The sequence below is a fragment of the Homarus americanus genome, unplaced genomic scaffold (assembly GCF_018991925.1).
Source record: "Homarus americanus isolate GMGI-L3 unplaced genomic scaffold, GMGI_Hamer_2.0 scaffold32929, whole genome shotgun sequence".
NCBI classification, from domain to species: Eukaryota; Metazoa; Arthropoda; class Malacostraca; order Decapoda; family Nephropidae; genus Homarus; species Homarus americanus.
This window is the reverse complement of record NW_024737097.1, coordinates 18,738,697-18,757,245: the sequence shown is the minus strand read 5'-3', so window position 1 is coordinate 18,757,245 and position 18,549 is coordinate 18,738,697. Positions and strand designations below refer to the sequence as shown.

The following is an 18,549-nucleotide window of genomic DNA, read 5'->3' as shown; positions in this document are numbered from 1 at the left end:
TTTCAAATATCAGAAGAAAATGAGCAATTTGATGAGGAACACGAAAATCATATCTGCAGAGAAATGGCTGAAATGATACACAGGATAACCCCATACCATGTGGTGGACAAAACCAGGCTCAACCTGACAGAACCAATTACAGAAGGAGAACTGCTACACTAGATCAGGCACACTAAAGAAAAAGCACCAGGATTTACAAAAATCACAAGAAATATGATCCTATACCTACCCAACAACTGCACACAAGGCATCCTTGAAATATTTAACTCAGCTTTGGCAAGTGGATACTTCATTGATGCATTTAAAAACGCAAAACTTATATTCATACCGAAACCAGCCAAAGACCACACCCAAGTAATTAACTACAGACCGATTTCCCTACTCGAAGTTATAGGAAAACTATTTGAAAAGGCAATAAACAAGAGAATCAGAAAACACAGAAGTGAAAACGGACTACTAAACCCCAGACAACATGGATTCACTGAAAAAAGGGAACACATACTGCACTAGCCATAATCACGGAAACGTTAGCCAACAAGAAAGCAGAAAGAAACCAAGTCAACATTGTATTAAGAGACGTTAAGAAAGCGTTCGATAAAGTATGGCACCTAGGATTAAAATTTAAACTGCTTCAATTAAATCTTCCAGAACCAATAGAAAAAATCGCCTGTGACTTCCTAGACGATCGCACGGCACAAATACAAATTGGCAGCTTTATAGGACCACCCATAAAACTGAAAAGTGGAGCACCCCAAGGCAGTGTCATTTCACCCACGCTGTACAATGTCTACACAGCAGACCTACCAGAACCAGCTCCCTACAGTGAATACATAAGTTTTGCAGACGATATCACACAAATCATCACATACCCCGGCAAATCAACAGTAATAATGGCACAACATACTGCCAACGCAATAGAGAACATCAACCAGTACGAAAAAAAGTGGAAGATACAAACGAACAACAACAAGTTCAAAATAATCCCAATCGCTATAAGGAAAAAAGACCCCATTATAGTAGACAACAAAGTGATTCCATATGCCATGGAAGGCACTGTCCTCGGGCTGAAGATAACAACAAAAGGCTACAAAACATTCATCACCGAAAAACTTGCAAAAACCAGAAACATGGTAATTAAATTAAAACGCTTCAGAAGCCTGTCAGCAAAAAACAAGTTAAAGTTATATAGAGCCTTTGTCCAATCCCGACTAGTATATCCGCCAATTCCCCTACATGCAATAAAACAAACAAACATAAAGAAACTGCAGATAATTCAAAACTTAGACCTAAGGGATGTATATAACATCAGATATCCTGACATAGTCACCAACCGTCAACTACACCAACTAGCGCAAATAGAACCCCTAAACGTTTACCCACACCAGTGGTTCTCAACCAGGGGGGAATTCCCCCCAGGGGGGGAATTCAGGTTTTCAGGGGGGGGGGGAAACTGATTCGGGAGCAAGAGATATGTTCGATGAGAAATCAATCACAGAATTTTGGCCCTTGATGTGCGATTCCTACCCAAAAGTGGCAGAAAGAGCTATCCGTGCATTGCTTCCGTTTGTGTCGACATATCTTTGTGAGTCAGGCTTTTCAACTCTGTTGCAAATTAAAACGAAGCAACGTAGTAGATTAGAGGTAGAAAATGACCTGCGTTGTGCCCTTTCAAGCACTCCTCCGCGTATCCCAGAATTGGCGAAGAAAAAACAATCACAGGTTTCTCATTGACTGTAATCTTCATCTGAATAAAATTAATTACAAATTTACAATATCCTGGTATTCTATTGAACTTTTTGTTTATTGCATTATGCTTCAGTTTGGTCTGTTAAGTAATTCATTATAAAAAAAAAAAACTATTTTACTTTTATTCAAGTTTTATAAATCCATCAACATTTTCAATTGGCATTTAATTTGTAAAACTCCACTATAAAAATAATCCATGTAAAATTGTAAATGTATATGTACTAATATGGAAAAAAATAAAGGTTTTTCAGTATTATATGCATATTATTTGGAATGCACTTTTTGAGGCAGACAATCTTGGAAAGGAGGGGGGAATGACATTCTGACATATGGTGAAAGGGGTGCATGGGGCAAACAAGGTTGAGAACCACTGCTCTTGAGACAGCAGTGATGAGGTGCACAGCCCTTCTCATCTTGCTGAGTAAGGCCCTTACTCAGCTTTCTCTTCCTTAGCCCCTTGTGGTGATCCCTGACTGCCTTCCCATAGGTAATGTACTCAAGTTATAAAGTAAATTATTCATGTTTTTAATGTGTTAGATAGTAAATTAGTTGTGTAAAGTACTGTATATCATTAGTTAGGCAGATTTGTTTTGTCGCTCATGAACCAATTTATACGTTTTTGGAGCATGATATTTTTATTTTTTGTCATTGGAGAACCGAACCTTACCCCCCCCCCCAAAGGTCTTTTATTCGCTACACGAAAATTCACTTAACAAAAGGGGTTTCAAGAACCTAACCCTGTGTATAGCGAGAGATATTATACCTGTATAGTGTATATTATAATTTAATGTTATATTCTACCAGGTGCTTTTTTAAGTGAGTTATAATTAAAAATGCTCAGTCAAATCAGTTTCATTACAGCTGAGCAATTATATTTCTAACTTTTTTGCTCTATAAACTTTTAAGTTCAAAATCCATATGCAAATACAGTTGGTTATAATTTTCTGGTAAGACTACAGTAATCTTGTATTGGAATACATATGACTGACAGTAGAATTTTCAGATTCATATTGGATAAAAATCCTTTGGAAGATTACACAGTAAATTTAAGGACAATTTACACCTCAGGTGACGCCACAAATATTCAATCATTTTACATGCCTAAAATTGAGAGCGGTGGACATGGTATAGATGACGTCCACGAGGTATCCTTCATAATACGCAGTCTCTTTATTCGACCTTCCCAGCATGACACCCTCTGAAATGAAAATTAGAATTTTTTTTTATAAACCCAGCAAAAAATGCTGGAAAACAACTAGGGCAAATTAATTCTCCTTCCCTGCCACGAGAAGAGTTCCACTGTATCCTGGAAAAATGGAGTATCAGATATGGAGAATGTTAATACAGAAGGAAACCATTTATTTTAATTTACCAGTGAAATACAAAATAACTTTTCTGCTTTCAAAGTTAAATTGGATTCAATCTTCATAAAACCTTACTTGTATTATCACCCAAATAAGATTTTCCTCTCTGATTTGAAATTTGGTGGGATTAACTACAGTAATTAAGTACGTCCAGAAGAACATAAAAACACCAACTAATCACCTCGGAAACTTATAGCTGGCGAGTACAGTGATTAGCATTGTGAAATGTCATTAAAATATTCAAAGCGTCATTGCGACCACTAATTATCCCGAAATCGATCTGTCGACCATAGATTCTAAATCAGCATGCTCATGAGTACGTATCCTGAGATTTTGAGTAAAATTGCAAATATCGCGATTTTTGGGGGGCCTGAAAATACCATCAAGGAGGGGTAGACCCTTATTCGTATTTTCACCTAAATATGATTTTTCTCTTAGCTTGGAAATTTGGTGGGATTAACTACAGTAATTAATTAATTAATTAATTAATAATTACTGTAGATGAAGGTCATCCTCATACATTTGACAAGGTGATTGCAAAGGCAAATTTTATAGTTTATTACAAATTACTGTACTGTACATACTGTATAGTCAAATGCCTGAACAATAAATAAAATTAGCAATATTTTTACCTAAATAATCAATAAAATTTATTCCATATATAAATGCTTTGTTACTTTACTGATCCTCTAAATTTTATAAATGAGTAGCTAGTTATCATATATTACCGAGTGTGCCAAGGATATCGGAAGAGGAGTGCAGTATAGTCTCGCGTACTGTACCTAGCCCTTCATTCAAGATGAAAATCTATTCCATAACACTTTTTTGAGGGGTAAATTCTCTACTACTGAGCTAGGTTAATTTTGACAAGATACCCGATGATGCTTTATTTGTTTTGATGTTTCTTTTCTTACTATATTTTCATTGGTGAGTTTTGATATGATATTAATTTCTTGAGCCAATGCTTCGTTTGGTAGATAGTTAGGCGCCTAAGCGCGCTCTTCTTCGTCTATCTAGGCGGTGATGCTGCATCCCCGTTGCAAAACACTCTGGCGTGCTTTCTGCCGCGCTCCGATCAACGCCTATGCTCAGTGTACGTTTATGAGCTGCTCGATCTGGGCGGCTGCTGTCACGTCCACAAAAAAACCTAATATTACACCATATCATAGTAAGGTAGGTTTCTTTGGTTAGGTTGGTGCAGTCTTCTTCCAACACTTCTGCCGCATGTTTTCTTGTCAACTGAGGCTAGGTTAGGTTTATTTAGAAATACCAATTTTTTTTTACACATTTGCCTAAACTACGATACTGTCCACTGCAAACACCCTGAGTTACATTATTATATGGTATGAAAAAATATACATTATTTTATACCATATGTACCTACCTATGCGATTTTTGTGGCAAACGTTTTCATGAAGGTCATCTTTAGGTGATAACACCATCTTGCACGGCTTAGATTTCGTTATCTGTGGACTGTACTGTAAAATATACAGACAAAAAAGAGTATTTAAAATAAGTCTCCCTACTTTATATATGAGAAATTGCTGATAATAAATAAATATACTGCATGTACTGTACAATAATTAAATTAAATATTAAAATAAAAACAAATACGACAGGTTTCATTAAAAGTAACTCACGTCCATGGCAATAACTTGAATTGCATGTCCTTGAAAGTCTTCAGGACCAACGTCTGGCTCATGAAGGATAGTGATGCTATGGGTCTTCGTGCTATGAGGATGCCATTTTGTCACTGGAACATGTAAGCTCTCTCTTCCATCATTAAACAGAAATACTTCATCTGTCATCACTTCTTTGGTGTTCTGTTGATCACAAGAGTTTAATATTTCTGTTAATAGCATTATAGCCATCGGTAACGTCATGACGGGATATCTTTTATATGCTAGTGTCCATTAACCTATTCTCTACCTAACTCTTTTGTTACTTATCATAAGAATCGAGGGTAACAGGGCATTTCTTAACGTTTTATTCCAGCGTTAATTGTAAAGCGTCTTTTGGGGATTTTCTGTCCTTCTCGTACATTATTTAAATGTCTTGGTTATAGACAATTATTAAGTAATTTATAAAAATCCATGAATCAATTCCCTGCAATACAGCAGTATAACAAAACTTGATCTAGTGCCTGCAGTACGGCACCAGGGCGAAGAAACTGCATAAATAGAGACCGAATGTGAAAAGGACCTGGGTGTGTATGATGACAATGAACTGAAGCTTTCGGGCCATTGTGAGACGGTGAATCAAGCGACTAAACTAGTAGGTCCTATAGGGTCGTTCACATATCTAAATAGCATTCCTCGTAGTACTCTTCAAAAGTGAGGTGCTTACCCGTCTGGAGTACTGTCACGCCGTCTGGTCTCCGAGATGTACTAGAGACTGTTAGTTGACTGACTGGTGCCTTACACTACGGCACCTCAGTTATCCAGAGAGATTAGGATGCCTGCAACTGCATAGCTTATACTACAGACGGACAAGGGGTGACCTAATTGAAGTTTATAAATATCTCAGAGTGTACTACTCGGGCGAGTGTCCATACCTGGAGCTGGCGGACGCCCGCCCCACAAGGGGTCGTCACAGCTCAAGGTTGAAGAAGCCACAAGTCCAGAAAATTGTGAGGGCAAACATTTTCGGAGAACTGTGATCTCTTGGAACAACCTGCCAGAGAGTGTTGTGACGGTACCAAGTGTGAGGTCCTCCAAGACCATATGAATTCTTTAAGCACTTACGAAGTTCTTAACCCGTTGCCCACTTGCCAACAGTGCGTAACCACCCAAGCGGCTAATGAGCCATCAGTGGCGAAAAGGATAAAAAAGTAAATTACATGCTGACTATCCCTTTCATGCAAACTATTGACATATATAATGTGCCGTTATTGTAAAATATGAGTTTTAAGTTTCTTTAAAACCAACTTCTGATAATTATGCAAATCACTTAATTGTAAGTCTAAGAGTTGATTATTTAAAAAAAAAAAACTTAATATTTAAGTTGACTCAAAGTAAACTAACTAAAACAGATAAGAAAAACTGTGGGAAACACCACCGTGAAAATGCTTGAATATCATAGAGTGCAATAAATACTATAATATGAATTATGTACCAAATTGTATGAAGACTGGAACCATCGAGCTGTGACCTCCAGCTGGACCTGGCATGGGGGGAGGTCAACACCCATAATGATATGGAGAGCACCAAAGTGGTCACTGAGATTTTGTTTCCACAATGTGATGAGTGTAGTAGCCAAAGATTTGCGAGTCGTGAGATGAAGGACAGCGGGATGGAAGAGGAACTGTGGTACAGAATCTTCAGGAGTAGCACCGGCATCCAGGGCGTTAATGCTCCCCATCATACGAGAAAGATCACACGGCATGAAAAACATCATATGTTGGCTCAGTATTGATGCAAATATTCGCTTTATTACCCCGTTTGGCAAACCTGTGGGCAACACCATTATAAGTGGATAAATTATATTGTAATTTGATTAAAAAAAATAATTTTAGTAAACATTTTAGAAAAAAATACAGAATATAGAACACCACATACCCTATTAAATATTGTATACGTAAGACTTGAATTTCAAAATTTAAAGATTCTCAAAACACAAGAGTCTGAATATCAAAATAAGTGTGATCACATTAGGTAGGGTAGATAAGTGCACAGGAATTTAAAAACTTTCAAAGACCACATCGAACTGTACGAAAGTCAAAGAATACCTTATTAATCTTAAAATGGTTCAACTCAAATACATTTCAGTTGTAAAAATAGTAAAGAGAAAGCAAATGTATAGAGATTAGTAAATGGAAACAGAAATGGGATAGTGGTAGTGAAAATGTTACAATGAGTGTTTGATGGTGTGTTATGTGAAGCTGTACTGGGGTAAATCAGATACAGTACATGATTGGACCTTCTTGTAGAAGATGAACACCTTAACAGATCAGATATGTTACAACGAGAAAAGTGAATAACTGACAGAAAATGAAGAAAGTGTGTATTTCTTGGTGATTCCCAGCACCCTGAATTTCATTGATAATGGACTTGAAAGTAAAAGTAACAGTAAATTTTACTGGTAAATAGTTTGATGCTATGATGTTATTAGTCAATCAATCAGAGTGCCGTCCTCATATCTGAGGGTTGGCGACCACAGTCCTCCACTTTAAACGTTCTTGGGCTGTTTTTACCAATCACCCAAGGTTTTGTATCTCTCCGGGGACCCAGTTTTTAATTTAATTCATCCATCCATCTCAGTGCGCCTCAACAAATAAGGTCGCTTAAGTTCGTAATAATTAACAATTATGAGATAGAACTCTCTATAATTGGGGATTCATAATAAATATACCACCAAATAAGAATTATTCACCATATACTGTAATGGTTTATTGGTTTGATTGATTCATTTTAACTGACCATATAGGTGCAATATATGAATATAATAGTCACATAAGAATTTACCAATAAGTATAAATTTCTTTGCAGCTCCCTTAAACATTTGCAAAACTTGTTTATTGACTTGGAAGTAGCGCCACTTACCTGTTTCCCCCATCAAGCAAAAGTACACTTCGTTAATCTTGATCAGCTTTGCAAATTCAACAACAAATCGAGCCATCCTGACAAAATCCTCAGACGCTGGAGCTGGTTGCGGTTCTTCCTCTTGAACAGCATCCCAGCAAGCAGATATAGGCTGCTTGTTCAGGTTAGGTTGAGCCTCACACAGAAGAGAAGCCAACAGCAATAGGCCTGTCATGCTTGATCCTACCATCGTAACTCAGCAACTTGGAACGAGGCAATCTGTAAATGCGTAGCAAATGTTAAGCCAGCATTTCAACTTTAATGACTGTAGTTCTGGAATGTTTACTAATATTTCAAACAATAGAACCAATAATGACAAAAGTTTATTCAAATGACCAACACTATAAAGAAAGAGAATACGTTATTACAACTTAATATGTCAAATTTCCTTTGGAGTAATATATGTACATAAACATTAATGTTCATCTGGGTAATGAGAGATGTGATGTAAACATTTGCACATCCTACATGAGTATTCTACAACTGTCACGTGTCTTGCTTCAGCTGAAATAATGATGTGGAAAGTGTATAAGTGAACTACTGCCCAGATGTTGTGTGCCTTCGTATGTACACTGACCAGCATGACATCAAGTAATCATTTTGTTAATCCTCGACTAAACCAATAGTTCTCAACCTTTTTGGAGTTGTGCCCACCCCTAATCTCCAAAGGGCTTAAGAACACTTATTTTTAAAGTTCCAGTTTCACCAACTTTACTGCCTTTCTAAATCCAAATCTCGTTCTGCAGCTGCATGGACGAGGAAAAGGTCCCCAGCGACTGAAAAATGGCACATGTAAGTCTCATATTCAAACAGGGAGATCGCCACTCCACGAATAAATAATTCGTGGAGTGGAGATCGGCCTATAATTATTCGGAATAATTATAGGCCGGTGAGCATGACCAGCATAGTGGGTCAAGTGCTAGACAGCATTATACAAGATGTTATGATGAACCAACTACTACTGGTCCCCGAGATATGCTAGAGACTGTCAGTTGATTGAAAACGCCCAAATGAGGGCCACCAAACTGGTGTCTGCACTACGGCACCTCAGTTACCCAGAGAGATTGGAACAACTGCAGCTGCCTAGCTTATACTATAGGCGGACAAGGGGTGACTTAGCAATTAAATTTTATAAACGTCTCAGAGGGCATTACTCAGTCGAGTGTTCATACCTGGAGGGCTGATGCCCACCCCACTAAGGGTCACAGAGAGTTGTGAGCTCTTGGAACTACCTGCTAGAGAAAGTGTGATGACGAGTGTGAACTCATTCAAGATCAGATTTGACCAACACTGGCTCAGGTACAGATACATTCTGGAACTTGCAATGGTTAATCGAGTATCTATATCATATACAGTCTTAAAAAAATACTATGAAAATGAAATGAACCCTGAACAAATACTGTACCTTACAGTGAAAGTGGGTCCCATTAGTGCCGCCGTCTCCCCACTCCTGGGGAGACGGCGGCACTGGTGATTTTTATTTTTTAGTATAGACGTCAAATAGTCAAGATACACGCAATAAATATTTCATAATTGCTACCCACAAGTGAACTACAGGATCATTCTGAAACTGGAGATGACGCTCACTTGAGGACCAGGGCCGGATTCAGGAGTGGGCAGCTGCCCAGGGGCCTCCACATATTACAATATTTTATTTATTTGTTTATTCATTTTGATTATTTTTATTTTCATTCTTTAAAATTCATGTTTATCTATTCCATCACGTAAAACTATGTTCAGCAAGAAGCGTGATAGAAATTAGGCTAGCTACTCCTTGAAATTCATGAATACCTGGTTTTCCTATGAACCGTATATTTTTAATGAATGCTGTTGTTTGTGTTGCTAATAATATATTTAGAATTCCACAAACTTATATTGAGTAAAAATAAACTACATGGAATAACGAAATTGAGATTAAAAAACAAATAAAATATTTTTTTCATTATCACTTCCATTACGAATGCCATCAGGGCGCTGTGTTCTAATTTCCTCGATATAACTGCATATGGCTTCAAAATTCTCCAAAGAAGTGTTCAAATTTCAAAATTTTCCCGGGGCTTACAGCGCCTCCCAGAACTGCCAGATGTTTAGGCTCGCTTCACTCGCCACCCCACCCTCTTGGGTAGTTATAATGAGGGGGGCCTCCACAAAGAGGCTGCCCATGGGCCTCCACAGGTCTAAATCCGGCACTGTTGTGGACAACGAATACCAGAATAAACCAACAGGGCTGTACTGTTTACAAGTCTATAGCCAGAGGAGATGCGTTGTGGTTGCCAGATGTCACAATATATTGGTAACGCATGAGCGGCATGACTAGTGCTATAAACTGCGAGAAATATGTGTCGTTACACCTTCATTGCCCTATTACCATGAATATACCAGCACATAATTGCCATGACTGATAAGACATGTTTGGGAATTCCATTTCTAACTTTTGAACATCTGAAATACTGTTATTAACCTGAGATATACAACAGCAGTACCTAGAGGTATATTATCATGTAGATTGTAGCCAAAGTTTTGCTTAAATAACGTATGTGTGTATGAAATTGCTGTTTTTGTTGGATGAATATCAATAATACGTTCAACTTTCATGAAATGGCGAGAGGCGGTGGAGGCCTGCCATTAGAGATTCCTTACTTTTAAAGGCAGAGAAAGGTGTAGTAGGAGTGGAGACGAAAATATTGTATAACGTTTATTGGTCGAAACTAGAAGGTTTGTGCTAATTTTTGGAAGTAACTCACATGTTATCTTGTAGTTTGACGTCTCAAGGTTCTAAACGGTGGTGGTCATCAAAGCTGTTTTCCTTAATGATGTCCGAGTGTTGAAGTGTCATCAGACTTCTCCTCTGTCAAACAAGAAAGAATGACTTGAGTTATTCGGTATATCTGGGATCTTTTGATGGACAAAGTTGAGCCAGGTACAAAGATGCAGGCAGTATACATAGTTCAGAATCATCAGCATGACAGCCACATTCTTACCAACAAGTGAAGGCGACACATCACGTGTACAATATTATTATTATTATTATTAATGTGGTTTAATTCTGAGTCCTCTCATATACTGTCACAAAATTCATTACTAACTCACTGAGCTGTAACTTGTTAATAATGACATTCAGTTGTGAACCCCATAAGAATTGATTGTTCAAAGGAAACTTGTAAGAAATGGAGAATTGTTCCTGGTAACTCGCTTCTTCCAACGCCATTTTGGGAGGCGTCACTAATGTATACAGTAACTACTGACAGCTAATGTTGTTGACGGGTTGCCCAAGTATTAACTGAGACGCATGATGAGTTCATGACGTGACTCCTTCAACGAGGGAGTGAAGTCATAAAAGACGATATCGAAGAAAGTGTTTTTTTTTCTTTTTGTGGTTTAGTTTAATTCAATGAATTTCACCCTCGCTAGTCTTACAACTTGTCTAACATGCATTATAGCGATCTACAACACAATAATCTGGTGTCCGTCATCTTGAGCGTGGCATGAAAACACTTACAAATAACTCATATGAATAAAGCATTAGGGAAGAGAATCTATGAGGCACCCAAATAACAGGTGCTACGTGGGCTATATGTTATTTTCCAGGAAAGAGTGTGTTTACTCTGCCTTGGCGAGGTAGGCGGAGAAGGCAGTCTATTGAATAATATATCATCTTCTCTATACTAAATCTTCATTACCCTAACATATGTCATCTCAGCCTGCTGCATCGGTAATACCTGTGTGTGTGTGTGTGTGTGCGTAGAGTACCTGAGTCCTTGCGATGAAAGTTGCCTGCAGGTGTTTACATATTATTACAGCACCGTCTGTCTTGTGAACTTCACCTGTTTGATAAAGTACGCGATGTTGTGCTGCAGTATCACTCCAACACAAATGTGATTAAAACCTACTTCACATACTCAGACTTTTGCCTACATTTGTCTGCACAGATAAAGTGTGCGCAGACAAATCGGAACATTTGTAGCGGAAGTTTATAAAGACTGCGAAAGACAGTTTGTTAGGTCTGCAAAATCAAGTGCTGCACAGACAAAGCGGCGGAGCATGTGTAGGATCGTTCAGACCAGTTGCTCTGTCTTCAGCTTCATGTACCAATGAGTCTTTTTTTTTAATTGTTCCAAATAATTCATAACAGTTAATTGAGATCCATAAAACAGTGAACGATCGCTTAAGAAAATTAATGTTAAAGAATACAGTGCTATTTTTATATAAAATCTTCCGATTCCTTAATTTGTCATTTTGTCTTTAATCGTAATTATGTATCTACGATATTAATTAATACTAGCAAGAAGTAAAAATTGGACACACAGGGGTTTTATAAAATAATAGCTCGATAAATGTGTTATTTCAGTCTCTGTTGGACACTGGCAAATGCTGTTTGCGCAGACACAACTGTACAGTATGGTGGAAAAACGCATAGGCTACATTTTGCCTGCGCAGACAAATCTGAGAAAAGTTTGAACGTGTGGAGTAGACTTAGCAATTATCTTTATTCTTTTTTTTACTGTTATTATTAAGAGTAGTAGTATTAGATATACACTTTTACTATAATTATCATAAATCTAAGATCACACCCTCCTAATGCAGTTAAGACGAACGCATCAGAATATGACTGACCTTTTGACGAACAGCTGTCACTTTAACAAGGACTTCTTAACGTCTCAGAAGTTGTCATTATATACAACATCTGGAATAACATAAAAATATCACACTTAAAAGTAAGTACACGTTGTACTGTACAAGAGCATTCGTCAAACCATCATTGGGGCCATCACCAGTACCAGTGCAAGCTCTCACCATCATCACCAATACCATCACCACCAATACTATCAGCATTATTCAGTAGTTAAAGAACCATAAAACACCTGTCACCAACGCCTCTTAGTCATCCACCCACAACAATAGCCACCAAGGAAGGGCTTCCCCATCATAACAACAACACAACGAACCGCCGTATTGTTCTCTAAGTCAATATATCGAGTCTTCTGTAATACTATTATGCCTATGTCTCTTGTTTGTCTTTAAATAAATGAGGTGAAGGCTACCCGTCAGAGTGGGTAGATCATCCTGCATTATTGGTACAGGTGTTGCCGAAATTTAAAATGAATTATAGTGCATGATACGTCATGTGTGAGCTGAAGAATGTCAAGGCTTATGGTGATATTGCATATATGATAAGGCAGTGTGGTGAAGCAGTAATGTTATGGCAGGACTAGGGAACACAGTTTATGGTGAATGTCGACGGATGGGCGGACTCCGACAGACTCAAAGTTGACGACGAGTTGCAGAAATGACGCAGCCTCTATTTACATAAACAGCCAGTTGTTATCGACTCGGGTTACGGTTCTCATTTCATCTTTGCAAAACACCCGGGTCTTTTATACAGAAGTCCGTATACAAAATTATTATTTATTTTAACAGGCATAAACTAAGAATGCCAAACCAAACAAGTTCAGAGAATATTTTATAAAGTACTCACTGTGCAGCTTTGACTGCTTGAAACATTGAAACGCATTGTGTTTCCATTTCCTGAATAATGCCTTTTTATATAAAAAAAAAGATCATAATAATTAGTCAATGTTTAAGAACATTACGCAGAACAATACCATAGCGTGTGCCCATCTCCATGCCTCCCTGAATGACTACAGTATATGGGGAAGGCAGTAAAATGTACCACTGATCATATACAGTACACAGTAGCTCTTTCAGTGAGTTTTTGTACACTACAAATGTACATAAAGTTATTGAAATTTTTTCATACAGTTTAAGAAAATCATATTATTAATGAAAGTTGTTCATATCGTCATGGGAATTTTCTTCATATTAATTGTAGTTCATACCGTAATTGGAATTTGTTTATAATGCTGTGCAAATCCGTTCAACCTGTTTTTAATTAAGATTGTTGTTCATGTCACTGATGTAAATTTTTCATATGTGAGGGTTGGCAGCCACAGTCCTCCACTCTTAACGTTTTAGAGCTGTTTTTCGCAATCCTCCAAGATTTTGTATCTCTCTAGGGACCCAGCTTTTAATTTCATTCACCCACTCCAGTCTCTGCCTTTCCCTGGCCCTCCTACCCTCAACTTCTCACTCGTATTTCTGTTATTACCCCCTCATCCCTAATTATATGAGCAACGTATCTCAATTTTTTTTTCTGGACATTTGAAATACCGGTATTTATCTTGAAGTTTTTGATAACCTTAGTAATTTTTCATACCATTATTTAATTTTATTCATAGCGTTCTGACGATTTTGTTCATCGTGTTATTAGAGTTTGCTCACGTTTTTTTTTTAATTCTTTCGTACTTACTGAAATTTGTCTATACTGTTATTAGAGTTTATTCCTATCGTTATCGGAACGTGTTTATATCGTTACTGGGCATGTTTACAGAAAGCTAAAAAAAAACTATTTATGTTACAGTAACAGTGGAAATTCGACGCCATTTGCATCATAATGTGTACACTTTTATTCAGTAAAATTCGCCAAACAGTTTCAAATGTATTCAGCATGTGTATAGATAATGAAGGTATACAATTCAGCATGGATATAAACAATGCAGGTATATAAATCAGTATACCTATAGACAATGCAGGTGCAATATACAATAGACAAAGAGTAATGTATGCATACAAGAAATGAACTTAGAGCCAAGACAGTAATAAGTAATGTAATTCGATCAAGGATAACCAACAAAACCATCAGATACTTAGACCTGGGTACTAAACATTAACAGTAAATCTAAAAAAAAAAAAAATAAGCGTAAAAATTTATGGTTGGATATAACAAATCATTTACATTGCACTTGGACTACTTGAGACTGACGCCGTAGCTTTACACGACAGACCTCGATGTGCTCTCACGCTGCTCTCGAAGGAAAATAAAATGAAATATTAATCGTTTAAATATCTAAAAATTCAATGTGACGAACAAAAACTCGCCAACCATAATCATTCGTATTTACGTATTGGCAACTCAGACACTATTGCCATCATGTGGTATTCTATTTTATGGGTCGAAATATACAGACCAAACACGATATCTTGTACTTACGATACCATCTAAGGACAGGTGAAAATCCACTGCTAGAATATATTGTACGAAAGCAACAGATATTCACTTAGAATACCTAGAAGTGACGATAGCAGGTCATATACATTAACGATACCATACCCTGAAGCAATGGAAACATCATACTTACAATATCCTGATGTAACTGTAATACATCATACTTACAATACCCTGAAGTAATAGAAATATATCATACTTACAATACCCTGAAGTAACGGTAATAGATCACACTTACAATAGCCTGAAGCAACGGAAATAGATCATGCTTACACTGCCGTGAAGTAACGGTAACACATCGCACTTACAATACCCTGAAGTGACTAAAGTCATAATTTACGATACCTTGTTGTAACATATCGATGATTTTACTCACACTTATAACTGCCTAAAATTAAAATGTTACAAATAAGAAGTGAAATTTAACATGACAAAAATTATGAATACATTATTATCGTTATTATCAACACTAATGCTTATGATGAATCGTTACTGAGAATCATTATCACCAGTCACTCATCACCAGCAACTTTAATCATCATCCAAATATTATTCTAGTCATTATCATTATCACAATCATTACTATTACTATCGTTAAATGAATCATTATCATCCCTATCAGTCTAATCACAATTATTATATGTTGTATCCTCCTAATAATAATAACTATCCTATGATTATCACAACGACCACTCACCAACATAACAATTATCACCATTATCACTATACCGATCACAATTGCCACCATCATCACTGTACCAACATCACCATCATCTCACTCTCATCACCACCAAATCTACGGTCATTCCCATCAATATTTCACTAAGTCTTCAGTGATAGCGTTAACGAGGAAGACCATTTGACAACACCCTCTTGAGTCTAGCGGCGTTAAGACTTGGTGGATGAAAACCCGTAGAAATGTTAGCTGTGGAAAAGTTATAGTAAAGGTGATACTCCGGTGATTACTTAATTAAATATTGGATCAAGACGGCCCTGAATATTCATATTACAGATAAAACAATACGTTCCTAGTATAAGATAACTTGATGGATTCCCGGTAACACTGGAGCCTGTACTAACAAGCGCGCCGTCCCAGATGTAAACATGACCGGTCACTAGCGGTATTGTGCGCCCATAAAGTGTCCTAATTTCCACAAACAATTGAATTGAATTGAAACAGTTTATTTAGTCAGAAAAATACAGATACAGAGTGGATAATAATAACAATATTAACATGCTGAGCCAGTTGAGAACCTGAGCTCTCTTTGAGGCACCTGATATATACTATACATTTATCTCAAGGTAGTATTATGTAACATTTAGTATCATCTGGAATAGTACAATCGCATGGTGGTAATAAGAACATCTCATAATGTTACCACGGTTATCACTTCAATATTTATTTATTTTTTATTTTTTTATATATAAATTACAGTGGAATTGAAAAACATAATTAGAATGGGGGAGCAGTACAACATGGATTGTACAATAATAAGGTTGAACAAGAGGACAGAGCTGTCAGGATTATGACTAGTCGGCAAATATGTTTATTGCAATGGTAATTACTTATCTATTTATATGATAATTCCGATAAAACGGTTTTGATGGTACAATAAAAGCAGGTACTGTAAATATAGTAGGTGTTACAAGACATATTAATACTTAGAAAATAGATTTTTTTAAGAGATGATTTAAAGGAAGGGAGCATAGTCTTTGCTCGGATGGGTTGGGGTACTTGAAAATAGATTTTTTTAAGAGATGATTTAAAGGAAGGGAGCATAGTCTTTGCTCGGATGGGTGGGGGTAATTGTTCCACACCTTCACACCGTGATATTTTATGAAGGTCTGGGACTGAGAGGAGCGCATGGGGGGTGGTCTTAGTAGCTCTGGGTGCCTTAAGTTGTATCTCTGATGATTCCGGAACTGGAAATAGTTATTGTCAAGCAAGTGATTGATAGATTTGTAAACAAAGAGGGCACAGCAGTTGGTGTTAATATCTTCGAATTTTAAAATTTTCAATGTAGCAAATTTCTCGTTTGTGTGATCTGTTTTTTTCAAGTAGGTCATCGTCCGTACAACTCTCTTTTGTGCAGTAACCAGAGATTGTGTTTTTGAAGAGCCAGAGGCCCCCCATAGTGTGTGACAGTGTATCAGCTGTTGGTAGACAAGATCATGATAGATTTCTTTCATTGCTGTGAGAGTGAGTGACTGTCGAGTGTGATACATGATGCCGCACTGTTTATTGACTTTACTGCGAATGGCTTGTATGTGGATTCTCCAGTTAGGTTTCTCATCAACAATAACTCCGAGGAATTTAGTATTTTGTTCGCGTTTGAGGACTGTGTTACCAAAGTACAGTGGGTCCAAGTCTGGGGGTGAGTTTTTCCTTCTGTGAAAGATCGTGTAGTGGGTTTTCTCAAGATTTAAGGTCAGTTTATTACGTATTACCCAGCTCCTGACTTTAGTTACTTCAGTGTTCATAGTTATCATCAAGGAATGGAGGTCTGAGTTGCTGGCATAGAGATTACTATCATCTGCAAATAAGTTGTATTTTATGAGTGAGCTGGCGTGGACTATGTCGTTTATGTACAACAAAAACAGTACTGGACCGAGAATGGAACCTTGGGGGACTCCATACAAGATTGGCGAGGAGTTAGATTGGTGATTATTATAGCAGACATACTGCATCCTGTTGGACAGATATGAGGTAAACCAATTGTAGGACAGGCCCCTAACGCTGTAATGTTCAAGTTTTGAGAGGAGGATGGTATGGTCGACAGTATCGAAGGCTTTAGAATATACCGACTGTGAACTGTCATCAAAGGAACTTAAGATGCCATTAGTAAAGGATAGCAGAGCACTCTCAGTCGACCTTCTAGCTCTAAATCCAAACTGGGAGTCTGTAAAAATGTTATTGGCATTGCCGAATGCATTTAGTCTATTACATGCTAGCTTTTCCAGTATCTTACTCAAGGCTGGGAGGACTGATATGAGGCGGTAATTCTTGAAGAGACCTTTGTCCCCAGATTTTTTATATGCTGGGTGAACTTAGCAATTTTCAGTTTATCAGGAAAGACACCACTAGTGAAGGAGGAGTTACAAATGTGTAGGAGAACAGGTAGTAATAAGTGGGCTACTTTCTTAATGATGCTCATTGGTATATTGTCTTCGCCTGCTGCTGCATCTTTGGACATTTTTATGATGGCCAGTAATTCATCTGCTATGGCAGAGGATAAGAACAGCTCATTTTGCTGTCTGTTTTGCAGGTAGGCACTAAATTCCCCATGGTGATCTAGGATGCTCTCTGCAAGATTTTTGCCAACATTAAAAAAATATTCATTGAAGTGGTTGGCAATGGGGGGGGGAGGGTTCCGTTACAATTGAATCATTTATCATAAAAGCTGAGTGGGGGGCCAAAGGCTGAGTGTTCCTGTTCTGAATAGAATTTATGACATTCCAGGTTTTCTAACTGTCGTGGTATGTAATGTTTTCCTTTCCAAAGGGATAAAACGACAATAGAATATAGATACTAAATACTATATATATATATATATATATATATATATATATATATATATATATATATATATATATATATATATATATATATATATATATATATATATATATATATATATATATATATATATATATATATATCTAAATCATGATGTAGTTATTTCTTCCGAGTGCATTTTATAATATATATATATATATATATATATATATATATATATATATGGATAAGATATATATTTCATATTTATCATATATATATATATATATATATATATAT

General features: G+C 37.0%; 1 protein-coding gene across 2 annotated transcripts in view; it reads right to left on the bottom strand.

Moving 5' to 3' along the window:
* The window catches only part of LOC121873267 (glutamate receptor ionotropic, kainate 4-like), a 53,046-nt gene that overhangs the window by 19,173 nt on the left and 15,324 nt on the right, over window positions 1-18,549 (bottom strand). For both annotated transcript variants that reach the window (XM_042376695.1, XM_042376696.1), the window contains exons 2-7: window positions 10,435-10,538; window positions 7,652-7,909; window positions 6,225-6,559; window positions 4,751-4,933; window positions 4,495-4,588; window positions 2,848-2,944 (exon numbers count right to left, since the gene is read on the bottom strand). In XM_042376695.1, coding sequence (XP_042232629.1) covers window positions 2,848-2,944; window positions 4,495-4,588; window positions 4,751-4,933; window positions 6,225-6,559; window positions 7,652-7,880 — 938 coding nt within the window. In that variant the 5' untranslated portion in view covers window positions 7,881-7,909; window positions 10,435-10,538. The remainder of the gene's footprint in view (window positions 1-2,847; window positions 2,945-4,494; window positions 4,589-4,750; window positions 4,934-6,224; window positions 6,560-7,651; window positions 7,910-10,434; window positions 10,539-18,549) is intronic.